The sequence below is a fragment of the Wasmannia auropunctata genome, unplaced genomic scaffold (genome assembly GCF_000956235.1).
Source record: "Wasmannia auropunctata unplaced genomic scaffold, wasmannia.A_1.0 LD335981.1, whole genome shotgun sequence".
NCBI lineage: Eukaryota > Metazoa > Arthropoda > Insecta > Hymenoptera > Formicidae > Wasmannia > Wasmannia auropunctata.
In genome coordinates this window covers 101,126-128,642 of record NW_012026909.1, presented here as the reverse complement: position 1 = coordinate 128,642, position 27,517 = coordinate 101,126, and the positions used below count along the sequence as shown (strand labels likewise).

The 27,517-nt window shown below is 37.8% G+C and overlaps 3 protein-coding genes across 5 annotated transcripts; 2 read left to right on the top strand and 1 right to left on the bottom strand.

Moving 5' to 3' along the window:
* The first annotated feature begins 251 nt into the window (after positions 1 to 251).
* On the top strand, positions 252 to 7,685 carry LOC105454578 (aquaporin AQPAe.a). 2 transcript variants are annotated; one of them, XM_011697258.1, is made up of 5 exons: positions 252 to 556; positions 4,378 to 4,635; positions 5,493 to 5,795; positions 6,265 to 6,474; positions 7,365 to 7,685. In XM_011697258.1, the coding sequence occupies exons 2-5, from the start codon at positions 4,378 to 4,380 to the stop codon at positions 7,401 to 7,403; spliced, it is 810 nt and encodes a 269-aa protein (XP_011695560.1). In that variant the 5' UTR covers positions 252 to 556; the 3' UTR covers positions 7,404 to 7,685. The 2 variants fall into 2 exon arrangements, with proteins under 2 accessions (XP_011695560.1, XP_011695559.1); XM_011697257.1 differs by having other exon boundaries at positions 254 to 556; positions 7,527 to 7,685.
* Positions 7,686 to 9,397: 1,712 nt separating this feature from the next.
* LOC105454577 lies at positions 9,398 to 17,131 on the bottom strand. Of its 2 annotated transcripts, XM_011697256.1 has the most exons (3): positions 16,865 to 17,131; positions 12,086 to 15,357; positions 9,398 to 10,466 (listed from the first exon to the last, which is right to left on the bottom strand). In XM_011697256.1, exons 1-2 carry the CDS (start codon positions 17,015 to 17,017, stop codon positions 12,091 to 12,093), a joined length of 3,420 nt encoding a protein of 1,139 aa, XP_011695558.1. In that variant the 5' UTR covers positions 17,018 to 17,131; the 3' UTR covers positions 9,398 to 10,466; positions 12,086 to 12,090. The 2 variants fall into 2 exon arrangements, with proteins under 2 accessions (XP_011695558.1, XP_011695557.1); XM_011697255.1 differs by lacking the exon at positions 9,398 to 10,466 and having other exon boundaries at positions 11,736 to 15,357.
* Positions 17,132 to 19,144: 2,013 nt separating this feature from the next.
* LOC105454575 (sodium/potassium-transporting ATPase subunit alpha-like) lies at positions 19,145 to 26,618 on the top strand. The gene is made up of 10 exons (XM_011697253.1): positions 19,145 to 19,538; positions 20,440 to 20,752; positions 21,201 to 21,329; positions 21,661 to 22,067; positions 22,526 to 22,795; positions 23,321 to 23,635; positions 23,782 to 24,205; positions 24,650 to 24,938; positions 25,158 to 25,728; positions 26,531 to 26,618. The coding sequence occupies exons 1-9, from the start codon at positions 19,272 to 19,274 to the stop codon at positions 25,726 to 25,728; spliced, it is 2,985 nt and encodes a 994-aa protein (XP_011695555.1). The 5' UTR covers positions 19,145 to 19,271; the 3' UTR covers positions 26,531 to 26,618.
* The last annotated feature ends 899 nt before the right edge of the window (positions 26,619 to 27,517 follow it).

Genomic DNA, 27,517 nt, shown 5'->3' with positions numbered 1-27,517 from the left:
AGCTCTGCTTAAATCATCCTTCAAAAAGAATTTCTCATTTTAAACGAAATTTATCTTGAAGCCGAGATCATTGACTGCAATTTTATCGGCGACACATTTCCGGAAGTCATCGCGCGCTATAAATTTTTTATTTATTAAAATGTGTACGTACACGCATATTTCACGCGTGGACTCGTCCACGCGTTGTTTGTACTCGTGCCACTCGCCACTTTTAACCGCGATATCCCTACTACGTTGCCGTTCGCCAGCCAGCCGGTAGAATTACTAGTACGTGTACCTACATACGTGAGGCCCGACCGGCCCGAGAGCCCAGCTTGCGACAGTTGTTGCTCGGTCGCTCTCAAGGAGCCATCTCGGCTTCGACATAAGCCGGTTCCGTTCGAAGGGTTTCCAGTAAAAAGAATCTTCGAAGACATCTCAAAGGAGACTCCCAAAGAAATTATCCAGTAACATTTAACGCACTTCCAAGGGACTATCAAGGGACTCTCGCGAGGATCTGTCGACAGGACTAGGAGGACTTTATTAATTAGTTGGACGTCGGTTGCAAGATTTCGGGGTGAGTCGAGGATCATTCATTATCTTCAATTTTATTTATTTTATTTGTATATGTTTTTGTATTTTTTACATGTTTATATTTATAACTTATAATTTATTTTTTTTATTTATCGTATATTTATTTAATTAGATCGCAATAAGATAAATCTTTAGCAGATATAATAAAGAAACATGATAAAAAATGAATATATGATTGTGTGATTGTTGAACTTGAGTGCTCAATAAAGTTAAAAAAACGCTAAAGATAGTCGGTATCTCGAACGTATGTATATAAGTCAGCATAATCTGTCGGAAAAGCTATGGTACAAATGATAATAAACATAAAACGAGCTTCGAATCGGAGGGGCATGTCTAAATAGTCTTCGATTGCCTTTGAAAGTCCGGGACACAAATCGCGCTACGTTAGACGCAGAATGAGATGTTTGCGATTCGAATCAAACTAACATTTAACGATGTGCGTATGCCAATCGTGATCTCTTCTAGTAAATACGTGACGTTCATATGAATGTCTCAGCTATTCTCTCAACTATTTTCGCTATTTTATCGCGCCATTCTATCACTGTTTTCACAAAAGTCACGCACTGTGTCTTTCCATTGCTCCTGGATATCTCCACCATCGATGAACACGCGGGATACTCAATGCTTGGGAATAGGTCTTAATTGTTCGAGGAAAAATCATCATCAATTGATATTAGATCGAAAAAAATTGTTAATTGTTATATAAATTACATATTCTTTTTGCAAAAGCTTACTTTATTAAATAAATAATTAAATAAATAATTAACTCACAATCGGTCAAGCATTGTGTGCAAGTAGAACATTTTTTAGAATAAGCGTAGACAACTGGATTTAAATAGGAATTCAATTAAAAATACGATAAAAATTAAATTAAAAACTATGAGCGTGTGAATAAAGATAGAAAATAGAGATATAAATAAAAACTTGTATAATAAAATTATATAACGATGTATATATATGTATATAATAATAATAATAATAATAATAATAATAATTGAAAAGATAATAATGATTTCAAGATTTATATTTAAATCCGTCTACAGATGAATTAAAACCAATGTATTTAACGATTTTCAATATAAATTTTTATAAAAAATTTTAGATTTCAAGAAAAAATTCCATTGATTTAATTGAAAACAAATTAGGCTTTCGCCGATTGACGATGCAACGAAAAGGCTATTAGCTTCGGCCTAAAGTGGAACGAATGAATCGCCGATCGGACGTGGCCGATCGTCGATCGATCCTTTAAAGGGATCGAGAAGAAATACCGTACAGTGTCCACCTCTGAGAAACAGAACGGAAAAATAAAATGAGCGGAGGGGAAAAATCCTGAGAGAGAGACCATACAGGGATAACGATCTCTCTAACGGTCGCCGATAAATGATCACTGAGGATCTAACGGGTGATTTATGCTTCCGAATCGACCGGTCTTCGCTTTCGCGGAACGCTCGCGGCGGCAAATCGCGAATAAAGAAACGTACCCACGGTGAATTCTCGGATGCGGCAGGAACACGGAGGGGGTTTTTATTGCCGCCAGGTGGAAGGCGATATCGATAATCGCACGGCGAAGGACGACCTTTTTTTTCGTTCGCTATCAAATGTAGCGAAGCGTGAAAAGGCAGAGAGGGTCAAAAGGGGCTGGGGCGGTATGGGAAAATGACAAAAACTCACACAGACAGGTAGAAAAACCGGAGGAACGGGAACGTGTATTGGAGACCTTCGGAGGTTTCGTTTTATCTATTTATAGTACATTCGTTGCAACCGTTTCTATTACAGCGATCGGTTGGTTGTTGACAGATGATTGGGATCATTGATACTGAGATTACGTTGCCGTGTGAAAGTAAATATTCTTTCACGCGTTTTGAGATGATCACAGTCGAGTCATAGAAACACTCCTATATATGTATACATGGAAAGAACGGTTTTATTGAAAGTGTCAAAAATTGTGCTCTAAAAATATAATTTTGTTGGGCCGTCATAGTAATTTACATACAGCGTCTAACGTTTGCTATTTGATTGAAGCTCGCGGGAAAAATGCATTTACGAAAGACATAATCGCTCCGCGATCGTATAATGGCGATCGAATAAATGGAAGAAAGGATAAATTAATGGGATGGGGAAATGAAGATTCAGCTCGAATTTCATAGAAATTCCAGGCGCGAACTGTCACACGCCTCTGCAGTATATATATTATTAACGTGCGAATGTTAACCGCGCGCTTTTACTAAGCCGGTGAAATTGACAAGCGGAATTCATTAATTCAGCTAATGATGCCAATTGCCACGCGAACGAAATGCAAACGTAACGACCGTAGAAAGTCACATGAACTTTAGAAAATATATGACGAACAATGATATACGAATGCTCTCGAAAATTTTAGCTTAAAAAAAAAACAGACCTGAGATTTCTCGAAAAATTTATTTTGGAAATATCGAATTCCGGAACATCTTGCACCTGGAAAACAATAATTTTTGTTTGTTTGAGCGGATATTAATTACATTAACCATTGATATCAATAAATTTAAGATTGTCGATTAAGATTAATATTATAAAATAACATATTTTTATAAAATAAATATTAGACTGAATCGTTGCAAAATATTAATTGTTATAAATGATTTCTTAATATTTACGATTCTATATATTCGCGAAAATCGGGGTCGACAAACTCGAACAAAAACTCCAAACAAATCCGGTTCCTTTCGGGCCTACCGGGCTTCGTAACGGCGCGATTTAGCAAATCGACCGCGCAGGCGACAAATAGTTTTATGACAGAGTCGAGCGGACGCGAAGGAAGGACAATCTCGGGCTGTGACATCATCCGTAGGATCGGATCATCTTGGCTCACGACTTTAGTAATGACGCCTGTGTAATTGCGTAATCTACATGCCAGTTGGCATTTTGGGAAGGGAAGGCGATTGTTGTGATGATGGTTTACTCGAAGCATTTATTGAGAAAATAAATCATGTGGTGAAATGATGAATCACGAAAAAAAAATCACAATTCTGAAATATAAACTTAAGTAAGACGCTAAAAATATCCATTTTTCGCGTATTTCTTTTTTGTCCTGAAGAAGCTGTTTATGTTCTTCCCGAAATTGTAATGGATAATAATACGAAATTAGAATTGTACATTACAGAATTGTAATGCAAACGGACGGTGATTCATTTGGATTGGAAAAGAAAAACACACGGCTATCTTTAATTAAAGCGCGTAGGTGACGATCAGCGCGGAGCTTTGGCGATTAGGTAATTCGAACCGATCGTTCGAGGTGAGGATGTGACGATCTGCATATGTAATGCGGCTTGTCGAAGCTTTCGGTCGCGCTCGTAAAACGTCGCGTCCTCGGTCTAGATTTACTCGCTGTCTAGATCGGCGGAGACGCTAAACGTCGCTAAAGAAGAGTGCTAAAGCTCGAAAAGGAAAGTTCATTCTAAATTTCAAATGCTCAAATTTGCTTTCGTTCATTCATATTACGTATTCACGATCGCGAATTAAGTATCTTTCGTCTCTTGGAAAAGTGATAATATATACGTTTCAGATAACATAATTTTAAATCTTAAAATCTCAATAAAAAATCTGTGCTTAAAACGATAAAAGAAAAATTATGTTACGTCAATTTTATAATTCTGAAATAATATTTACCATTTTTCTTATTGTTCTAAGATTGTATTAAAATTTTTTTTTTTTCAGAATAAACAATTTTTTTCTTTTTTCGAATTGTACATGTACATCTTTTTTTTTATAATTCCCCTTTTGATTTTCTGTTTTACTTATTTTCTACTTACATATGTATAACGTCAGATGGTGAATCTGAAGAACGCCTTGGGCGCTGACGAGCTCACCAACAAGAAGGTCGGTCTCCCTCGCGCCCTTCTGGCGGAATTCCTCGGCACCTTATTCCTCAACTTCTTCGGCTGCGGTGCCGTGCTGACTGAAAATGTCGTCGCCATCAGCCTGGCCTTCGGTTTGGTGGTGGCTGGCGTAATTCAGGGGATAGGACACATTTCCGGAGGTCACATCAATCCGGCGGTCACGCTCGGTCTCACCGTCATCGGGAAGGTATAGCGACATTTGATATTAATATTCAATAGAAATTTTAATATTTTTAACTTGGCTCTCTAAGAAGTTTTTCTAAACGCTTGTGTTTTGTCTAAAATTAAAAAAAAATCTCTGTAATAACTCTAAAACGCTGTCAATCTGATATATATATATAAGTACACATATCATATGTGTAAACCGAGAATCGTCTATTTATTCCGCAAATGAAATCTATCCCAGACGAACCAGAAGAATTCGATATCCCGCAATGAAAATCGATCATCTTCTACAAGAGCTAGATCTATTTAGATGGATCAAAACAGATCCTCTAATAATCCTAGCAATAAAAACTCGAGTACTACTGAATTAATTGCATACATAATTTCGCAGGGATGGGAAGTAATTCGTTATTACTTCTAAACATAAGTTAGAAAGTTACTTTTTTTTAGTAATTGTACCTTTACTTCATTACTTTTTCCATTTATATAACCGTAACTTAGTTACATTTTTTGAAACTATAGTAACTAATTTAATAGTTATTTATATTTCAAACTTATTTGTTAATATTAGGCTACGGTCCACTTGATGTTATACAAATGATGTTAAACATTAAAGCTTTTGTTTAAACGTAACCCAATTTTTTTTCTCAGCTGATCTTAATGTTATCTATGTTGTTCTATTCTGATAATAGAAAAGTGACGACTTCTTATTTTTTTGAGTAACGGTAACATATTATTTTTTAAAATCGATAACTTGTAACTAATTACTTTTACAAAGTAAGTTAGCTTTCCCTATCCTGCATAATTTATCCGACTGTTTAGGTTTGTTTCTATTCTTGCCTAAGTTCTCCTCATCGGTAACAAGATCCTGATTCGTAGGTACCAATTATCAGGAGTATTTTGTACGTCGTGGCGCAATGCGCGGGTGCTATCGCGGGTTCGGCGATTCTGAGGGCCCTTTCAGCCGAGTCTCCCATTTCACGGCATCCGGTCGAAACCGTATTGGGCGCGGTGAAGCTTTCCGAACAGATTACTCCAGTACAAGGATTCGGCGTGGAGTTCTTCCTCGCGTTGATCTTGGTGCTGGTAGTTTGCGGGGCGTGCGATGCCGCTAAACCGGACAGCAAGGGCATCGCGCCCCTCATAATCGGCCTGACAGTCACCGTCGGTCATCTCGTCGGAGTAAGTACTATGATTTTAATCACAAAAACAGTTCCTCCTTATTTCAAATCAAATTTTTTTTACGTTAATTTTAAACAAATCTGACATACATTTGTTTGAAGATAATTCGTTTCTTGTGAACAGTTACCGAGTTACTTTTTTTCAGTAACTGTAACTTTACTTCGTTCCTTTTTTCCATTTATAACTTAATTACTTTTTTTTTTAAACTAACAACACTAAGAATAAATTACAATTTTAATTCAATCATTCTAATGTAGAATTTATTTAAAAAATTTAAACTTTGTTTCGGAATTAATACACTATTTCTGTAATTGAGCTTAAAAAGGCCTTAAAAAGTAATAAAAAATTAACTCTTAAATTTTTTATTACTTTTTAAGGTCTTTTTAAGCTCAATTACAGAACAATTACAGAAGCTCAATTATTTTTCATAATTATTTCATGTCTTTGTAATAATTTTTAATGAAATTAGATACCGCGGACGGGTGCGGGGATGAATCCGGCGCGTTCGCTGGGCAGCGCCGTGGTGATGAGCTCTTTCGATAATCACTGGGTGTACTGGGTGGGCCCGATCATGGGCGGTATCGCCGGTGCACTCATCTATGTGCATGCTATCGGACCCGCCAAGCAACCGGAAGCGCCCGCCAGGACTTACAACTCCGTCGCCACCGAGGAAAAGGAGGTATATTATACCACAAGATTATGAGATTACTTTCAGACACGAATAAAAAATATTCAGCGTTGCCATAATCTATTTTTAATTTTCTATAAATTTAATAATTTTTGAAAAATCTTTTAATTTTCAAAACATTGGTTAATTTGTCATAAATTTTCCAATTTTCTTAATTTTATTCATGAAAAAGTTCTTCGATCATTTTTGACAATTTCTTTAATTTTTGATAAGTTATTTATTAATAAGTATATTCAGTCAAATATTTAAAATTTTTCAATAAATAAATCAAGTATTGACTAGATTAAATAGCAAGCTTTTCGAATTGCCAGTGTCTGAAGGTGGTTTGAAAATAAGTTTTTAGATACAATGTAAGTCTGGCATCTTCTTATAAATTAACAAGCATTTAATTCGCATAAAAACCGCTGCACTGAAATACACGCATTTAACTTTCCACTTATAGATAATATTTGCTAGAATTCCAGTATTTTTTTCCTTGATAATTGACTTTTGTTTTGGGAGTACGAATACTGAGCCAATCCTTACAAGGCAGAATATTTAATTAAGAATAAAATTCATGTATGTTCTCATAATGCATGATAATAAAGATAGAATGCATTCTTATTCTTCAAAAAAAATAGAATATCTTTTTAGAGATCATTTTTCTACAAAGCTCCAGCATTAAAATAAAGTCAAAAAAGAAAAACAATCGTCTAGAAATTTTTAAGAAACGATGAAACGCAAGAGATAGACTTGCTTTAAGTGAATTTTTGTAATTATATTCTGAACTTTTTTCTTCTTTACAAAGTCTCGCAACTATTTCGCACTGTGAAAATCTGCGTGCACCATTTCTCCCAAGATAAGACTTCCGCTCTAAGTCCACGATCGTCTCTGCCCCACAGAGGTTCGAGTACATTGACAGCGGACGTGGCGGACTTTAAGATACGAAGATGCCCAGACGTACAAGAGCGATCTAGCGATTCGCCCGAATAGAATAAGACTTCCGCGATAAAAAAAAATAACGAAAAGGGAACAGCAAACATGAAAACGTCCTTGTTTTACAGCTCCAGAATCTTACCAGCAGGAAAACCGTCAGCCCCGCTTGACGCTCTTAACCGACTCTAACCGTCTTCTTCTGCCAACTCGCCAATCATCTTGTATCGACAATGTCATAAGAACTATCGGACAGCTTTTTCTTATGTAAAAACCGCGCGTGTATTTCAATACTGAGTTAATTTACATGCTTTCTGACGAAGTGGTCTTAGGAAAAAAACACGGTCGTAATGACGACGTCGATTTTTATTGACCGTTGAGAATGTAGGACGTTCTAGGGGTGAAATATTCGCATTACAGTTAGCTTCAAGATGAACAAATTCTTTCATAATCATATATGTACAACTACATTTTTAAAAGTGCAACAAAAGTATTAACGCAACTTAAAAATGCCTTTGATGCCAAATAAAAATCGAAAAATCATAAAAAGAATTAAATATAGCTAAATGAATTAAATTGAAAAATGGAGAGTCTTAAGATTCTTACGAAAATTCCGGACTTTAAAAAAATATTGGGGCTTTGAGAGCCTCTCTTTTTCTTCTCTCTATAATTTCGTACCAATTCTTAATTATTTTTCATTGTACAAATTGAACTTTGAAAAATTTGATTACACGATACGTTTTGATACAGATTGTCCTGTAATCGTGAAAGATAAGAATGTAAAAGATAGCCAGAGACCTTTCGTCACGAAATATTTTACTTGCCGATATCTCACGCCACATTGGATGGCACATAAAACCATTTATTGCAAAGATTGCATTTTGATAACGTCGTTGATTAAACGATGATTGACCCAACACACTCGGTTAAATTTTTCCACACTTCAATCCAATAATACTTGAAAAATCACGCAATTTGCTTAAATATGTGAAAATAATATTTAATTTGGGCATTTGACAATATTACGTAATTGTACTTCAGCAAATGTATGTGTTAGCTAATACAATTCAAAATTTTCAAATGCTTCTATAATTTTTTATTCTTAAACATATGTTATTATTCTTTTGTATGCGTATATTTGAAAAAAATCTTTGTTTTAATGTAACCATTAATAATTTCTTATCTTTATTTAATTACTAATTATGATTAATCGCGTGATGTTGCGAAACATTTTTAAGATTAAAAATTTACTCACCATTAATTTTATTTTCTATTATTTTCTCATAAATCATCGTTTTTTTCATTTGTTTAATTATTTGTATGTTGCATTAATTTACACACTTGTGTGACTTTTCGATTATTTTGCATTTATTAAACGCAAATGCATATGTTCATAATTATTCCATGTAAGTTAACACACGAGTGATCATGTCTCGATTAATTTTTTACTCTATCACGTCGTAGATTCTCTCTAAACATTTCGACATATTCACACGCACGGAAGCTCATTTAAAAAATTTGTAAAATGTTTGATTAAAAGTCACTAATCTCTCGAAAGTTGTGTCGCAAAAACGCGATTCATAATCAATGACTTTTAATTCATCGTATATGTATATTTCATACTGACAAGAAAAACATGCATTTTTTTTCGTAAATAAAAATACTGCGTAATACAATATTTATATGTATATTAATAATGACCATTAGAGAATGCATATATATTACTATTATAAATGTGAGCGTTATATGTTGTAATGTGTTCTACGGAATAAAATACCTAAGTTTTTATACAAATCTTTCCGATTATTAATTATCCTCTCGCTAAATAATAAAATACCGTAGTCACTATTGTATATCTGTAATACTTATAACTATTAGATAATTATGTATTAAAATAATTCTTACCTTTCTTTCTCCCTTTAGAAACTATCTGTTTGGTTATTTGTTCTTTGGAAGAGGATGGGACGGAGAAAAAAAAGGCACAATAAATATCGCGGTGGGCTTTCTACACTTACACACTTTTGTATTTCATATATAGTTCCAAGTGTCTTGCAGAATATCGGATAACCTACGTGTTACCGTTTCAACTACCGTTTAACGAAATAATTCTGAATATGATATTACTGTAAATATATCTGTAATTCATTATCTCTTATGTTCCCAACGTTATAATGTAAATGTGTTGACTTGCAGAATCAGAGTCCGTTGCACCAATAAGAAAACGCAAAAAAAAAGAGAAAAAAAAACAGATCGCATATTGTAAAGTCTGTAATTATTTTAAATGTAGAAGCAGAAAAACGGAATAATTTTAATCGTAAATAAACCGATCGCCTTCAATACAGCGACTCGCGTTAATTTCAATTAACGTTAAAAAAATCGGTTAGACTTTCAAAGACTAATTTTTCACTCTTTTGCTGTTATTTCGAACACAATAGCGAAACTATAATCTAAAATAGTCGAATTATTCTAACCTCTTCAGATATTAGATATCGACATCTCAATTACATTGTATTAAAATCAATTGTATCATAATTAAATATAGGAAAAGCGACTTAATTGATCGAAGGGAGGCGTTCCGGGCGAATGACAACCGGTCGATGCAACTGGCCCTGGCTACGTACTAATCCTTAAACGCTAACAAAAAAAGAAGACGAATCCGATGACTGTACGATCAAGGGATCGGATAATTTTTTTTTCTTTCTTTCCCTTTGTTTGGTTAACGAAAGCGAACGTGAATGCGAATGAAGGAAACCGCTAGGAGGCACGGTATGTACATATTTCTCACAGTTGCGATACAGTTCGCAAGTCGGGGCCAATAAAATTGAACCATCCGGTGGCTGACCATTATATTTACAATTGTCCTCTCATTGCGAATGTACCGAGAGCAATAATATTCGAAATGACGGCGGACAAATAGGATCGAAGCTCCTTCCGGAAGTTCAGAAGGTGCGCTTCACTTCGAGAACAGCGTGAATCAAATTTTGCGATATCAAGGTAGGTCAGATAAGATACCGGTAAGATCAATAAGATACGTTGTCCAAATGTTGCAACTCTCTTTCCGAGTTTTACTTCTAGGAAAAGAAATAAAAATAAAAATAATTGTATAGCTACGAAAATAAAATGAGAGCTTACGAAATGTACACAATAGGTATACCAACGCCTAAATAATGTTAAATAATTAAAATAATTTTTTAACCTTTTGTCATATTCGCACGATAAATCGACTCTCTCGTTCGAATCGTTTTTACCTCCGTGAAATCTATATCATCTTCGGACAGAAAGAAAAGTGAAAGACACGCGAGAGAAATTTCGACGTGATCTTATTCAGATGGGCGCGAATCAGCGAGCTGCGATATCATTGAAGCAACTTAATTATAAAGAAAAAGTGCTAAATGAAAGAAATGCAACCATATTCTTCCATAACAGCGTCCTCACACGATCGATTCGGTTTTAATATCGGTACACCTTATATCGAGGTGTATTTTGTTGCTGTCAATTTAACTCGCCGAGATTCTGGTCGAGATTCTTGCGCAATTGGAAATTAGCATTGCTATTCTGAATATTGATAGTATTGTTAAAGTTAAATCACATTAGGATAAGAGAGAAATTAGAATCTCATTCAGTTTTTAGGAAAACAGGTTGATAATCAATTCTCATAATCGCATGAAAATACAAAATAATTGAAAAGATTTTGTCTTTTGTAATTGACTAAAGTAAATTACAAAAGACAAAATCATGAAATGAAATTCTTAGATACCTTTTGTAAAGTTATATCAATATTTTAATATATTATAAAGTATATTTAATTTATATATGTATGTATAATATATAATGTTAGATATTATATAATTAATACATAAATATACACATAATATATATTAATTATATATATTATATATATTATATCATACCCTTTGTAATTATAATAATAATAATTTAATTTTAATACATATAACTAAAAAATTTTATGGTGTTTTAATTATTATATATACTATTATATGTATAAAATATAATAAGTATATTATACATACAATAATAGTATATATACATAATTTTCAAATAAATAAAAGCTCGAATTAAATTGAATTAAACTCGATCTTTTTATTCCTTAATAGTGGCACGTTAACTAATCAATTAAAAACCATTTGCTATGCGGAATGTGATCATGTATAGTATATGGACTTTTTTCTGTAGACAATTGGGAGTACATTACATAAATGAGAGGCTTTTTCAGGCATCTAAATAGGGAAGAGACAAAGAGCAATTCGATTCAAGAGAAAAGAAGAAACGGAACAAGTCGGTGAAGAAAGAGGAGAATCCTGCCTTCTGCAGGTAAAGTGTTGAAATGTGATTTCGGGCTTTATTCTTATTAAATAAATATCAAACTCATTTTACATGCACGATCAATCAATGTTAATGATGCAATTTTTTATGTTTGCTCTATAATTGCAACGTTGTATCACTTTGTTTTAATTCAATCTTAATAGACGATCTCGATTGTATCATAATACGTTCAGTGCCGGAACATTAATGTTGACGTTAAACTGAACAGCTGATTAATTTCAATACTATCAAGTATGTAAATTAATTACCAACCATGCGAGAGATCTCGGGAATCTTACAGCGAATTCGAGAACATGATTTTTACTCGATACAGCACCTCAACCGGGACAAAAAGAAAAAAACAAACCTCCTTCAACCTTCCATCTGCGAGAGCTTGTCCTCCAGACTGTCCTGGCTATCGTTAGTATCGTTCAAATTAATAGTGCTGTTGCCCTGCGACAACTCGATGACGGAGTCGCTCAGATTGCCGCCCGTCGATTTCCGCACCTCCAGAATGTCGTCCGACGTCTCGAAGATCGAGGCGGTCTCGGAGAGGTCCTGATTGTCCAGCGCGATAGCGCTCGGATCCGGCTGAACCTCCTCCTGTATCACCTGCGAAGCCTCCTCTATCTCGGCGTCCAACTTGAGCTCCGTCTCTTGTTCGACCTCAACCTCCATCTCCGCCTCCTCTTTAACGGTCGGCTCGTTCATTGCGCCGTCCTGATCCACCTGCTCGTCGACCTCCATCGCCGAGTCTGTCTTTTGCTTCGCGTCTGACGGCGCCGCGATGCCAGAAATTTGCGTGAGATTGCTCAGAACCGTTTCCTGCATCTTCACTACGGTGTCAGTAGTCTCGAAAATGCTGCACAATTCGCGATTCATCTCCTCCACCTCCGACGTGTCGCTAGGCTTCACGATCATGTAACGCTTGTTCGAATAAACCTTGTTGCTGGAGATCGTCGGGCCCTTCTTCGACGGGGAACCACTTGGCGTGGTACTGCTACCGCTCACCGTCGTTTTCGCCGTGCTCTGGATTTCTTTCTGAACATCCTCCAGCGTCTCCTCCGCGACGGGATCCTCCTCTTGCTTCACCACTACTTGCTCCGTCTCCTCTTTCTCTACTTGAGTCGGATCGCTCTTTGTCGCGTCCGCGTCGTCATTGTACTCCCGCTCCTCGTCGTATATACTCTGTTTCCGTTTCACGAACACTCTCTTGAGCGGTAGCTGCTGCTCATCCTCGGACTCGTCATGTCGCTCCGGCAGCATCTCGTCAATCGCTTCGTAGTCCTGCTGCGCTTTTCGCGCCTGCAGCTCCTCGATCTTCAGCCTCTGCTGTTCCACTCGCTTCTCCAACTGCTCCAGCTTCACCTTGGTCTCCTGGTCCTGGCCCTGGGCGATCAACTGCGTCTTTTGCGGAGCGGCCGAGCTCTTCGGCGTGTCGCCGCTGGACGACGCTGAAGTCTTCAGCTCGAATTTCTCATTCAAAACGGCATCCCCGGTTTTCTGACGTTGCTCCGCGGACTGCAACACCGCCTGTACCAGGTTCTGACCACTCTTGTCGAGCGGTCGCTTCACTATTACTCGCTTCACAACGTTGCCAGTCGGCAGTTTCGCCAGCTCCGCGGGGTCTATCGCGGTACCATCCGGATTCATGATAACTTCACGAGTAGTGTCACCCTGACGGATAATTCTACGAACAATCACTCGCTTGACTTTATGCGAGCCGGGAGTGCCGCTCAGGGAGGCGTCTGCGTCCTTGACTGCAACGGGTGTACCGACTGGTGTTCCTTCATTACTGCCTCCTCCCGGTTTTCTCAGTACAATTCTTTTAATCACTTTGACGGTGTTGACCTTTGGAGTGGACGCCGGGGTCTCCGCTTTGTCGCCGTCCTTGCGAACTTCCTGAGAAGCGCTTTGGGATCTCGTCACAGGTGCTTCTTTAGACTGATCTTGGCCGGCGTTCTGGTGCTTCAGCGGGATCTTGTGTTCCTTGAACACCGAGGCGACAATCTTCTGTACCTGCGCCTCGGTGTCGTCCACGCGGCTGCTCTTGGGGCTGCTCTCCTCCTTCTGCGTGGAGACTTTCGAGCTGCTCTGAGAAGAGGAGCCAGCCGAAGTGACTTGTTTCGTGACTTTCTGCTCTTGAACATCGCGACGCTGGATGGGCATTAACGTCTTAATGGTCTTCTTCATCATGTTGCCATCTTTGCCGCGCACGTACACCACCTTGCGCTCCTCCTTTTCTTGCCTCTCGGCTTTTTCTTCCTTGTCCTCCCCATCGTCCTCCTCCTCCTCCTCATCACTCTCCGAGGGCTTCGGCGGCTTCGGTAACTTCTTCACAATGTACGCCGGCGGCTCGTAATCGTCATCCCCATCGGAATACTGATCTTCCTCTTCCTCATCCTCATCAGAGTCCAGTTCTACATTCTTCTTGGTGTCGGGTTGCAAACCGTCCGGGCCCATTTTCTCGCCCGCCTCAATATGCTGTTTAATATGGGTGACATAATCGGCGCGATTACGGCAGGATTCCTGGCAGACATCGCAGGTAAGGCCCATTCCTGTGCGCTTCGTGTGCGTCAATTGGTGCACCTCCAGGCTCTCCTTGCGTTTGAACGCCTTGCCGCAGTCCTCGCACACGTGGCGCTTCTCCACTGAATGGGTGCGCATGTGTCTGGTCAAGTGATGCGACAGCAGGAACGTGCGTGGACACAATTTACACATGTACGGACGATGGCCGGCATGAGTAGAGAGATGCCGGGCTAGCTTTGTGCTGGTGTGGAAGGCCTCCTTACAGTAATCGCACACAAACGTCTTGTCCTCGTTGTGCAGCATCTCGTGCCGTTCCAGGCCCTGCTTGTATTGGAAGCGCTTGTTGCAGATGTTGCACTGGAACGGCTTCTCCTTCTTGTGAGCCGAATCCTCGTGCTTCTCGAGCTCCTCGGTGGTGAAGAACTCGCGGTCGCAATGCTGACAAGCGTAACGCGTCTCATCTCTGTGTACCTTCTCGTGACGTTGCAGCAGGTTCAATCGCGAGAATTGCTTCTGGCAGATCGAGCACGAGTACGGCTTCTCATCCGAATGTGTGCTCATGTGCTTGCTCAGGTCGTACTTGGTGAAGAAGTGTCGCTCGCACTCGGTGCACTTGTAATTGCGATCGCGATGGGCGCGCTGCACGTGCAACATCAGAGCTTGACGCAGGGGAAATGTGCGATCGCATTGATCGCACGCGTGCACTCTGATCTCTCCCGGCTCCAGTTTCCTCTCCTCCTTGATGTTAGTCACTTCCTGTTCGCCCTCGCTGCCGCCATCCTGTTCCTCTTCGTAAAGATGCTCGTTGGCCTTCTGTTTGTCATTTTGTCTGGTCTCACGTCTCTCTCTAGAGTCTCTGCTGTCGTTGTCAGAGGTGCGTTGCTTTTTCGAGATCTCATTCTGCGATCTCGCCTCGGCCGGTCTCTTGCTCCCGATTTCCGGCGGATCGCTGGGGATAGGCGGGAAGGGCCTCGGCAATACTCCAGACAGCGGATAGTCCCTCAACGCCTCGTCGGCCTTCTTGCACTGCAACTTGAATTTGTACGAGCGATCCAGGTTCCAGCGGCACATGTTGCATATCATCTGCGGCATCCCGTCCGCGGCGTACACCTGTCAAAGAACAAGACACGGCGGATTGTTAGTAACCTGCTTACCTTAGGGATCCGGAAAGGAATCTCTTCGGCGTTGGACGGTTCAGGAGTTGCAGGAAAGGTTTCATTGGATTTGTTAAATTCCAATTGTTGTTTAATTCTTGTCTTTGCAAAGTTTATAAAAATTCAAAGTTACATATACTTGTATAAATTTGATAAATTATAATTTATGTTAAATATAAATACATATTAAAAAATAATATACAAATATATTTGATACGTATATATAATTTATATGTAAAATTATGTATAAATAATATGTTAATAAATGTACATTTGTATTGAACAATTTTCTGTATCAATGTAATTTAATAGAAAGGTACAAGAAATAATATAAAAAACATATATGTATACTATAACTAAATGAAATTAATAAAATATGCAAGAATGAAACAATAAAATATAAATATCATTTTCTTATATAATCTTCAAAGGATAAAATATCTTTTCATTAAATAAAAAACATTTTTCATTTAGATCTGTATAATTGTTTTGTAAAAACAGTTATGTTTAAATAGAATTATATAAACTTATATTTAAATAGAATTTGATATACACATATAATATATAGTGTAATAAAATTTTAAAATTTAAGCCGTTTGTTTATTAGAGACTACTAGAGTAAACATCATCGGCTGCCTTCATTTAGTGACACAAGTCGACACAAACATCATTCTGTCTTTTTTTAACATTCAATCACAACAGAGACAGAATGATGACAACAAAGATAAAATGATGTTTGTGTCGACTTGTATGATTCGTGCACGAGCCACGGACTGAGGTGGACGTCTGTGGCCGAGAGTGATTCTATGTTCTTCGCGGAATCGCGGAATTCGCGGAGAATCTTCGCGGCAATTTAGTATTTCTTTACTTCCGCATTACTATTTATTCATTACGTATTAATATTGCATCATTCGACTATTAGAATCAGGGCATATTAACGATCCCCCCCCCCCGTATACGGGGGGGTTCCCATAAGAAAAGAAGAAGTGTCGACTTGTATCGTTGAATGAAAAGCACCCATCGTCGCGTTCAAAGGTATTCCGACTCCGGAGTGTTCCGGAACTTCCGGAGTGAGAAGTTCCGGAAGAGAAAGAAATCAGGCGGGAAACGCGAGTCGCGCGAACGTCCTCTCCCCGCGATCGCCGGAACCGCGAGGGCGGATCGGCCGGCAATATCGCCGCCTATACTACCGCGCGATCGTACACCAATTCGCTTGACGACACCGGACAAAAGCACCCCTCGCGGGGCAGCTCGCCCCAGCCCTTAACGCTCGGCGCTACCTAAATGAAACCCACCGATCAGCGGGGAGAGGGAGGGGGGGGACGGTGGTGCGGATCACGGCGCGAGTGTTACCCGCGAGGGGCACTCGGCCGCGGTGCCGGGTGGCGCGCACACACAGGCTCCGGCGGTCGATGCCGTCGACGGGTATGTCGCGGTTATTAACGGCGGGGGGGGCCACTCACCTCGATGGCGACGCAGGACATGATCTGTAACGCGAGCGGCACCTGGAACGGCTTGTTGTGGTCGCGCTCGTAGATGTAGCTCAGCGGCTCGGTGTCCGTCAAGCAGAATCGGCAGACGCGCCGCGAGCGCAGCGGCGCCGGTCTACTCTCCATGTCTGCCGGCGCGTCTCTTCTCGCCTCCTTCGCCTATCTTCTTCTTCTTCACCTCCTCCTCCGTCACCGCCGCCGCCGCCTCCTCGTTCGGTTCTCCGCGGTAGCGTGCGTTCCGATCAGCTCCTCGCGCGCCCACCGACGATGGCTCGTCGTCCCGCTCGCTCGGCCGCGCGGCGCGCCAAGGCGATCGGCAATCGCGCGATTAACTACTCCAACGGAGTAAAGTCCGGTCGTCCCCCCCCCCCCTGAAGCAGCACCGGAGATTCCGACCGTACGAAATTCGCGAACAACTCGCGCGGCTGCCACACACTCTATACTTCCAACTTCACTCGTTTAGTTGCTCGCTGAGCTCGCTCGCCCGCTCGCTCGCTTTCGACTCGCTCGCTCACTCGCTCAACGACGCCGAGCGTCGGTAAGCGTCGCGTACGTCGCCTCTCTCACCGGAGAACACCCGCCAACGGCGCTTTATAATGGCGGAAGAACGCGGAACAGGCTGGCCAAAGCCGCGCGCGTCCGCCTCGTAGCTGCGTAGAGAAGACGCCGTCGTCTTTGCACAGTGGCGCCCGAATGAACGTGATCGCTTGGACACGTGGCGCGTCGATGAGCCCGCCCGACCGACAAAGCGGGGAACGCGTTTGCCGTAGATTGGCACCCGGCGACCGACCGGAGCGATTTGAGTGGGACCCTTCGCCGAGAGATGGCGCGTCTATTCTCGTTGGGGGCTAAAAAGAAAATCTAGGCTTACATCGCGCTAATTACGCGTTCCTCTTTGAGCTCCTTCATTACCCGAGAAAAAAAGTTCCATGTATAATTATATATAATTATATGCGAAATATGTCCATATATGTTTCTTTCCTTTGTAAAATTATTCTTTAATACAAAATTGATAATAATAAGGAAACATAAAAAAAAATTAAAAGAATAATTGTTACATAATTGTTTTTTTTTACAAAAAATCAAGTTTGAAGAAATAAGAAAAATTGTTCATATATAATTATATATGTATATTTTTAATCACTTATATATGATTATATGATATATATGAGCAATTTTTCACATTTCTTCAAACTTTATTTTTTGTAAAAGAAACCAATGTAAAAATTATTCTTTTAATTATTTTTTATATTTCCTTCTTATTATTTTGTATTAAAGAATAATTTTACAAAGGAAAGAAACATATATGGACATATTTTGTATACAATTATATATAATTATATATAATTATATATGGAACTTTTTTTCTCGGGTATCCTACTTGCATCTTTTTGCATATAGATAAAATAACATATATATACTCGAGCACATTAAGAAATATTTTTCCCTTTAGAAAAGAAGGGAAAAAAAATATTAAAAAAGTACTAATTGAAACTATCCTATTAAAAAAAAAATCGATTGAAAACAATGGGAACCAATAAGATCTGCCAAATATTTTATAGTGTCCTATCGTATCTATCGTTCCACTTTTTCTATTCCGCAAGAAATGTTATCGTTTCCTATCGTTTTCAATCATTATCTGATAAAGGCGATTTTAATCGTTGAAATATCAATAGAATTTTTATAATAACTTACTGTTTTTTATACCGTTTTGATGAAATTTATCATGAATAAATTATTAAAACGTTATCATAATAAATTGTTTATTCATGATAAATTTCTTCATAACTACAATTAAAAATGATTATATAAGTAGTTTTTTATCGTTTTCTATCGATTTTTTTTAACAGGGTAATGTATTTCTGGATCATCCATAATAAAAAAAATATATAATTAATTGTAAAAGCAGCAAAAATTGCAAAAAAACAGAATTCTTCAAAAATTCTATGTTAAATACTATTTTTATAAACAAAAATTTAAGCGTATAATGTGTAAAAATTTATGCAGAAGACATCTGTTATAAGTGCTATAACAATAATATGTTATTCATAAATAAAATCAAGTTTTTATTATGTCCCACTTATCTAATTTTGTACATTAAATTTTAAATACTAAGAAATATGATGCCTGCATTGGATAAAATTGTAGATTGCTGAAAAAAATTATAAAAAGGAAAAATGTAGAAATGACGTAACGGAAAAGAAATCGATTATCAAGATCAAACTTTTGCTATAACGATTTAACTTCACACATGTGTCTGTATTTTATGACACGTTTTTTAAAGAAAGATGCACATTTTTTTAATTTTGACGATATACATGTTTTAAATTTTGAAAATGTCACTTTTTTTCTAAGTAATTTTATTCGCGTATGGTGAAAAATGTGGCGATTCTTTCATAAAACGCAACAGCAGCGCAATCGCGATCTGGACGCTCTTCGTCGGGATATCGACACGGACGTGCACATTAAATCGGCGGGGGATTTATTGCAAAATTTACAGGTGGATCATAAACGGGGCTTATCTACGATCGTTGCGAAAAATCGCCTACGAGATCAAGGACCAAACGCACTGACTCCACCGAAGAGGACCTTGAAGATTCAAAAGATCTTGCAGCGATGCTGCGGAGGATTTTCCTTGCTAATATGGGTAGCAATTTTCGAAGAATTTGAATTCTTTCTTATTACGAACATTCCTCCTTGAAAACAATCTTATATTAAAGTGAACAAAGAGAAAAAATACATGTGTCATTTCTCTAACAATTTCTTTCATGAGTTTAGAGTCGCAAGAATATATTTTTACTTAAATTTTATAGATAATCGTTTACTTATTCTTTTAACATTTTTTGCAATTTTATGTTTTAAATATGTAATAATATAATATGAAATCCAACAAAGTTTATAATATGAGATGAGATAAGAGTTTCAAATTTTGAATTTTTTGTATCAGCATTTAATTATTTATTATTTCTAAAATCGTATTAATTTTATGAGCTAATATTTATATTTAATTGGTTAAAGATTTATAATATTATATTTATATTATCATGTGTATATTAAATTGTCACAATTGCGTATCCCTATTAAAAAAAAAATCGATAGAAAACGGTGAGAACCGATAGGATCTGTCAAATATTTTATAGTGCCCTATCGTATCTATCATTCCACTTTTCCAAAAGAAATGTTGTCGTTTTCTATCATCATCTAATAAAAGCGATTTTAATCATTGAAATATCAACAGAATTTCTATAATAATTTATTGTTTTATACCGTTTTAATGAAATTTATCATGAATAAATGATTAAAATATTATCATAATAAATTTATTCATAATAATTTTTTTACGGTTCATAACTACGATTAAAAACGATTATATAGTTTTCTATCGATTTTTTTAACAGGGATGTTTTTCAATGTGAAAATTAACGAAATTAATAATAAAAAGTAGGGAATTATCTACTGATAATTATCGTGGATATATTATATAGAAAAAGAGTTTTCTATAAGAAAAGCCTTTGAGAGAAGTCCATCGAAGAGTATTCAATTTCCAGATTGGTGCCATTTTGTGCTTCGGTAACTACTTTTTGGAGTTGAATACCTACGGTGAGGCTTCCGAGGATCACCTCTGGCTCGGTGTGGTCCTGATTGCGCTGATCATGATCACCGGCGTGTTCAGTTATTATCAAGACTCCAAGAGCTCGCGTATCATGGAATCGTTCCAGCAGATGATACCGCAACGCGCCAAGGTTCTGCGGGACGGCGAGAGAAAGGAGTTGCTGGCGATCGAGCTGGTGGTCGGGGACATCGTCCTGCTGGAGACCGGCGACCGGGTGCCCGCTGACATTAGAATCCTGGAATGTCAAGGTGAAGTGTGTCCTGCCACCGTATCACGCGTGGACTTCTTGTTTTCCTTATATAGATGGAAAAAAACAAGCCTTTCTCCTCGCGCGAACTCGCGCTCACAGAGCCAACTCGCGACGATTTCTCGCTTTGTTCAAGTCTTTCATTGAAAGAAAGTCCAGAGAGGTATTATTTGCGAAAAATATAAACCCGAGATTGCACGTCACCGAGAAGAAACACAAAACTGGAAATACATGCAAAAACATAAGTTTTCTAACTCTTCATCGCAAACAATTTACTTTTTTTCTTTTTTTTTCTGTTAGATGATTAAATTAATATTAGAAATTAAATGATCATTTTTCAATAGCGTTAATTAAATTTAATTTATATTTAACAAAATCTCTTATAAAAATATAATAAAAATTATAAATTTAATAGTTTGTAGAAATTTATTCTTTTTATTTTAACGAAGGTTTGAAGGTCGATAATGCGCCGATTACGGGCGAATCGATACCACTGATACGAACGGCTAATATTCCGCAAACCGGAAATGTTATTCAAGCGAAGAACATGGTATTCTTTTCTACGAACGTTGTCGAAGGTACGCACTATGTTCAATTAAAGGAACATAAAAATATTCTATAATATAATCTGAGAAATTTGTTTCTCATGCTATTTCTCATGAGCACACGAAACATACGAATTATAATTTATAAGTTTTAATTTCTAATAACGTTTAAAAAGTATTATCTTTAATATTTTATTTTCTCATTTTAAAAAGCATATTAAATGAGTTCTAAATTCCGATTTGGTGAGTTCTATTCCGCTGATAGAAACTTACTGCCAAAAAGATCAAAATAGTAATCAACACATTATATTGCCATGCTACAAAAACATCGTAGTTATTTTTAGGCAGCAATATAAATTCTTAGGTAGCGGAAGAGGCGTCGTTGTGGCCTGTGGCGATAACACGGTGATGGGTAGAGTGGCCAAACTAACGTCGAGATTGCCGACCCGACCTACGCCTCTCTCCAGGGAGATACATCGCTTCATGAAACTCGTCTCGTGCTGGGCCATCTTTCTGGGTGTCTCGTTCTTCGTCATGTCCATAGTGATGGGCTACGGCTGGATCGACTCGGTAGTGTTTCTGATTGGCATCATCGTGGCGAACGTGCCGGAGGGTATTATCGCCACGATGACGGTCAGCCTGACCTTGACCGCCAAGAGGATGGCCAACAAGAATTGCCTAGTGAAGAATCTCGAGGCCGTCGAGACTCTGGGATGCACCGCCGTTATCTGCAGCGACAAGACCGGCACCCTCACGCAAAATAAGATGACCGTACGATCCCCATTTCCCCTCTTGCGAAATTCCGTTGCAAAAGCACAGTGTATCTATATATAGGTTTGCTCATTTTTGTTTGCACCTTCTCGCATTTCTTTGCAAACATACAACTCTAACATTTTAAATACATTTATTCATAATTGTAATTTTATTTTTAATTTCAATGTAATCATAAATTAGCTATTATTCTATAATTTTATGTTATACTTATTTTTATACGTCATATTTTACTTTTTATAACGATTATATATTTCATATATCTTTTTATTAACCCTATACGTGCGTGTTATTTAGTCTTCAGTATAGTTTTTTTGCAACATTTTGCAATGAGTAAGAATTGCGTAGCGCAACCTTTTATGTAAACGACGCTTCTTTCGCCTCGCACAATCAATCTGTTAATGTTCTCACTTTGAATGTACAATCGAGTTCTTGCCATCGCAATTGTGCAACTTCAGGTGCGACATGTGTGGTACGACGGTCAGCTGCGCGAGGTGTTGGCGTCGGACACGTGGCGGAAATATGCCAACAATCGAGGTTTCGAAAATCTGGCCAGAGTAGCGAGTCTCTGCAATCGCGCCGAGTGGGTACCGATGCCCGAGGACAAGCCTCTGCTACCTTTACATAAAAGACAGATCCTGGGAGATGCCTCGGATGCGGCTTTACTGAGATGTATGGAGGTCCTCGTGAAGGGAGGAGCTGATTTCTTCAGGAAGGACTATATCAAGGTGAATGAGCCTGATCAAGTCTTTTGATTGAAAAATTGAAGAAAATTGATATTTATTCATATTATTTTATATTAATGCCAATTGTAAATTTAATTAACTGAAAAGTATTCCTTCCAATTTTATACCTAATTCAATGTATTATATCAATTTCGAATTTCTGATCTTTTGTATATATGTTTGGAAGATTCTATTAACACTAGAACCGTGGCGATTTAAGCCTCCCATAAAACCGTGGATGAATTATTTATGATTTATATTATTTTATGATTTTTTGGCAGGTGAGCAAAGTAGTAACTAAATGCTACACTTTTATTAATATTAATTCAGTTTGCACCTACATAGTTTAACAGTGGAAAAGAAAACCTATCAGATGGATTAAAAATGGTACAGGTTCTAGTGTTAAATCATATGTTTACTTTTTTAATATAAGTTTTATTTTATTCAAATTTTAAAAATAATAAATCTATGCGCGTAATTAAAGACAATTCATTATTACTATCTTGAACACGAGACTTGAATCTTTAGATATTGGAGATTCCCTTTAATTCGACTGACAAATTCCAAGCGAACGTGCATCTATTTCGCGGCAAGTATCTCGTGTGTTTCAAGGGCGCTCCCGAACGTGTCCTCGAACGCTGTTCGATGGTAGCGTTCGGTAACGAGACTAAGACTTTGAACGAGGAGACAAGGGCAGCGTACACAGAATCCTGTTACATCTTGGCGAACAACGGAGAACGCGTTCTCGGCTTTGCCGATCTCGAACTCTCGACCGCCGCCTTCCCCGTGGGTTATCACTTCGAGGCCGATCCTCCAAATTTTCCCCTCGAAAACTTGAGATTGGTATCTCTTTAACGTTAAACCTTTTTCTCTACCAGTATATTTTTTAGATTCTTATTATTTAACAATTTTTAATTTAACGCTCGAGTTTTAATTTTTTTTTAACAATCATTTTTTGCAACAAAATGCATTTTCTTTTGTCGATATAGATCGGGCTAATAGCCATGATGGACCCGCCACGGCCAACTGTCCCCGATGCCGTGTACAAGTGCCGTTGCGCCGGCATCAAAGTCATCATGGTGACCGGTGATCATCCCGACACCGCTAAAGCGATCGCCAAGTATGTCGGCATCATTACCGACCACGATGACCACGATAATATCAACGGCAATGCCAAGAAACAAGACATTGTGGTGACGGGCGCACAGCTGCGAGATTTGCTACCGGAGCAACTGGACCAACTGATCAGGCAGTATCGGGAGATTGTGTTTGCCAGGACGTCGCCGGTGCAAAAACTGCAAATCGTCGAGAGCTGCCAGCGGTTGCATCTGATTACCGCGGTTACCGGTGACGGTGTCAACGACTCGCCAGCCTTGAAGAAGGCCGACATCGGTATCTCTATGGGCATCACAGGTGGTGGATCCACATTTTTCTCTGATAATATTTTTATTTGAAGAAAAATATGAATGTCACAAATTAATTTTAAGAGCTCCTTCTAACGGTCGAAACTGAATCTTGGTATCTAATAATATTTCCATATGAATTCTAAATCTATTATTTAGCGTGTTTTTTAACTCCGAATTAATGTTAGACTTGCAATGCAATGAAATAAATCTAAAGCTGAAACTGGGATGAGGAAATTAAATTGATCTTCAAATAAAAAATATCCGAAAAATATAAATATCACACACATACACACAACGGTAAAGTTTCTAAAAATAAATTTAAATATAATGTCTGTTGCTTCTAAGATATAAAAATATCGGGGGCATAAAGGATTTAAATGTTTTTCGCGTGCTCCAATTTTTTTACGAACGATCGTCATCACGATGATATAATTCTAGTTCTGATCGCCAGGATCCGACGTGAGCAAGCAAGTGGCGGACTTAATACTGCTGGACGACAATTTCGCGTCGATAGTGACGGGCATCGAGGAGGGCCGACGGATATTCGACAATCTCAAGTCGAGCATCGCTTATACTCTAGCGAGCAACGTGCCGGAGATAACGCCTTTCTTAGCATTCATCGTTCTCGGGATTCCTTTGCCGGTCGGTGTGATTTGCATCTTATGTATCGATCTGGGAACGGACATGTGGCCGGCGGTCTCCTTGGCTTACGAGAAGTCCGAGTCGGATATAATGTTGAGGTATTAAATATACAAAGTATTCTTTATATCATGCAAAATAATCTTAAAAAATTTGATTCAATATAAAAAAAATTAGCAGTCTTTATAAATAATAAATATTTAAAAAGCTAAAGCGCTTTTCGAAGAACAAATAATTCAAGTGGATAGTGAAACTCTAAGCTGCTAAATATATTTAAATATATTTAATTTTTTATTATATATTTTTTTTTAATATCTCAGAAAGCCCAGAATACCCCATAGCGATCATCTGGTCAGCCGGAAACTGATTTTCATGGCGTACGGTCAGATCGGCATGATTGAGGCGTGCGCGGGTTTCTTCACGTATTTCGTGGTGATGGCGGAACACGGTTTTCTGCCTAAACGACTGTTAGGTCTAAGACCACAGTGGGACAGTCCGGCGGTGAATGACCTGGAGGACAGTTATGGACAGGAGTGGACCTACGAGCAGCGCAAGATCCTCGAGCACACCTGCCACACCGCCTTCTTCGTCAGCATCGTGATCGCTCAATTGGCGGATGCGATGGTCTGCAAAACCCGCCGCAACTCATTACTGCGCCAGGGTATGGGCAACTGGACCCTGAATCTGGGCCTGCTCCTTGAAATCGCCCTGGCTTGCGTGATCTGCTACGCGCCCTACATGGATCGCATCCTGAAGACGTATCCCTTGAAGCCAGAGTGGTGGCTACTCGGTGTGCCGTACGCCATCGTCATATTAATTTACGAGGAGTTGCGGAAATGGTGGATTAGAAGAAATCCAGGCGGCTGGTGGGACAGAGAGACTTCGTACTAGGTGAGAAGTTTCATCGATAGAGTGAAGATTGAAAAATGTAGAGCCATAATTAATTTGAACTTCTTATAAGTTCGAGAAAATTGAGTTTAAGACTGAAATCTTAAGGAGAATAAACGAAATTAAAAGTAGATAGTTATGTATTTTTTAAATTCAAATTTGCAAAAATTTTAAGTTTAAATTTTAGCAAACTTTAAACTTACAATTAGTAACTTAAAGGTCTATTTATTGAAGGATGAGAAATATGTTCAGGTTGCATTCTTATACATTGCACCAAGATACAAAAAAAAATAGTTTCGTAAATAACGACCTTTAACGACTCTCTAGTCGTGACTTCTTGAAATCACGCTGTTTACGAGTAGCCCTTCACTTTTCTAAATAAATTACCGCAAATATATCATAGAACGTGTGAAAAACAATCGAATAAATTGCATTATTAAATCAGCTAAATACATTTAAAAAATGTTTAAATATTTTTTTAACATTTAGAAATGATAAAAAAATATAATATTATTAATTTTATATTAATACATATTTCACTGCTGTATATATTTTATGTATTTTTAAAATGTTATTTTATAAATTGTTGTTACTAATATCATAATTTGAATTTAACAAAGTAAAAGTATAAATTAATGAACACAAATGCATATCATGATTTTATTTTGATTTAATATAAATTTTTACTTAAAAAGAAACCTTTAAAAATTAATATTATATTCTTTTTAAAGAAACTTAAGATTAAATAGGTAGTGTTATCATTGATTAAGCAGTATTATCATGCTCCGAAATTTTTACGCGACAGGTAACGATACGCAAAAAACGAAAACTGGAAACATCAAGGGAAGAAACTGGAATTTCATATCCTTTTCTCGATGTGTGGACTTTAGTGTGCTAAAAATATCTCGCAGGTAAATAAAGTTACCAGAAAATCTTGATTTTCGTAAAGCTGTGTACTGCTTTCGCAGCGCATCCTCCGCGACTTTTATATTTTGCAGTCTACATTTCCAATTGTTATAGTTTAATTTAGAAAATTAATTAAAATTTTTGGATTGTTTTGTACTACATGTAATAAATAATTATATTTTCTAATATGCAATTTTATATATGCAAAAAAAACGTATAAATAATTACAAGGGCATCATAAAAGTTATTACAAAATTAATAATATATAATAATATAATGTTAAACAAAATTAAAAATATTAATAATACAATATATACACGCAAATATATCGCGGCATTGCTGCAATAGTGTCATAGAAATGACAATTTTGAGTTATTCATTGGAAAAGATGGATTTTGGCGTGTACTTTTATCTGGTGATGAATAACTCAAACTTGTCAATTTTCGAGATATGACACTATTGCAGCAATGCCACGACATATTCAGAGAATCACATTAAAATCATTGATGACAGTATCATTTGTATATAACAGTATTGACACTATTTCAAAATGATTTTGAAATTACATTATTATTAATACATAAAAATCAATAAATGTGTATATACATATCTATATATTTTGTTCATCAATATATAATTATACACTCAGCTCCATATCAGCTTTACCGATTTTAACATAACTCGCACGCTAGTACTCGCAATTTTCTAATGTACAATTTTCTATAATGCAATTCCAGTCGAGCTATAAATTGATACATCTGAAAATTATACTAGTGCATGTCACCGTGCACATGTGTATATGTAGAAGATTGTCGGTTTTCCCCCCATAGACTCTACGTGATCACGAAGTGTTGTAACCCTGGATGAAGTGGGGGCCGCATATAAG

Excerpts from the sequence above, each read along its gene's own strand:
- LOC105454578 (XM_011697257.1), top strand. The coding sequence starts at position 4,378 with ATGGTGAATCTGAAGAACGCCTTGGGCGCTGACGAGCTCACCAACAAG. Across the intron at positions 4,636-5,492 it reads GTCTCACCGTCATCGGGAAG|GTACCAATTATCAGGAGTAT; the intron begins GTATAGCGACAT and ends CCTGATTCGTAG. Across the intron at positions 5,796-6,264 it reads CCGTCGGTCATCTCGTCGGA|ATACCGCGGACGGGTGCGGG; the intron begins GTAAGTACTATG and ends TAATGAAATTAG.
- LOC105454577 (XM_011697256.1), bottom strand. The coding sequence starts at position 17,017 with ATGGAGAGTAGACCGGCGCCGCTGCGCTCGCGGCGCGTCTGCCGATTC. Across the intron at positions 15,358-16,864 it reads TGTCCTGCGTCGCCATCGAG|GTGTACGCCGCGGACGGGAT; the intron begins GTGAGTGGCCCC and ends GTTCTTTGACAG.
- LOC105454575 (XM_011697253.1), top strand. The coding sequence starts at position 19,272 with ATGTGGCGATTCTTTCATAAAACGCAACAGCAGCGCAATCGCGATCTG. Across the intron at positions 23,636-23,781 it reads CCCTCGAAAACTTGAGATTG|ATCGGGCTAATAGCCATGAT; the intron begins GTATCTCTTTAA and ends TTGTCGATATAG. Across the intron at positions 24,206-24,649 it reads TATCTCTATGGGCATCACAG|GATCCGACGTGAGCAAGCAA; the intron begins GTGGTGGATCCA and ends TCTGATCGCCAG.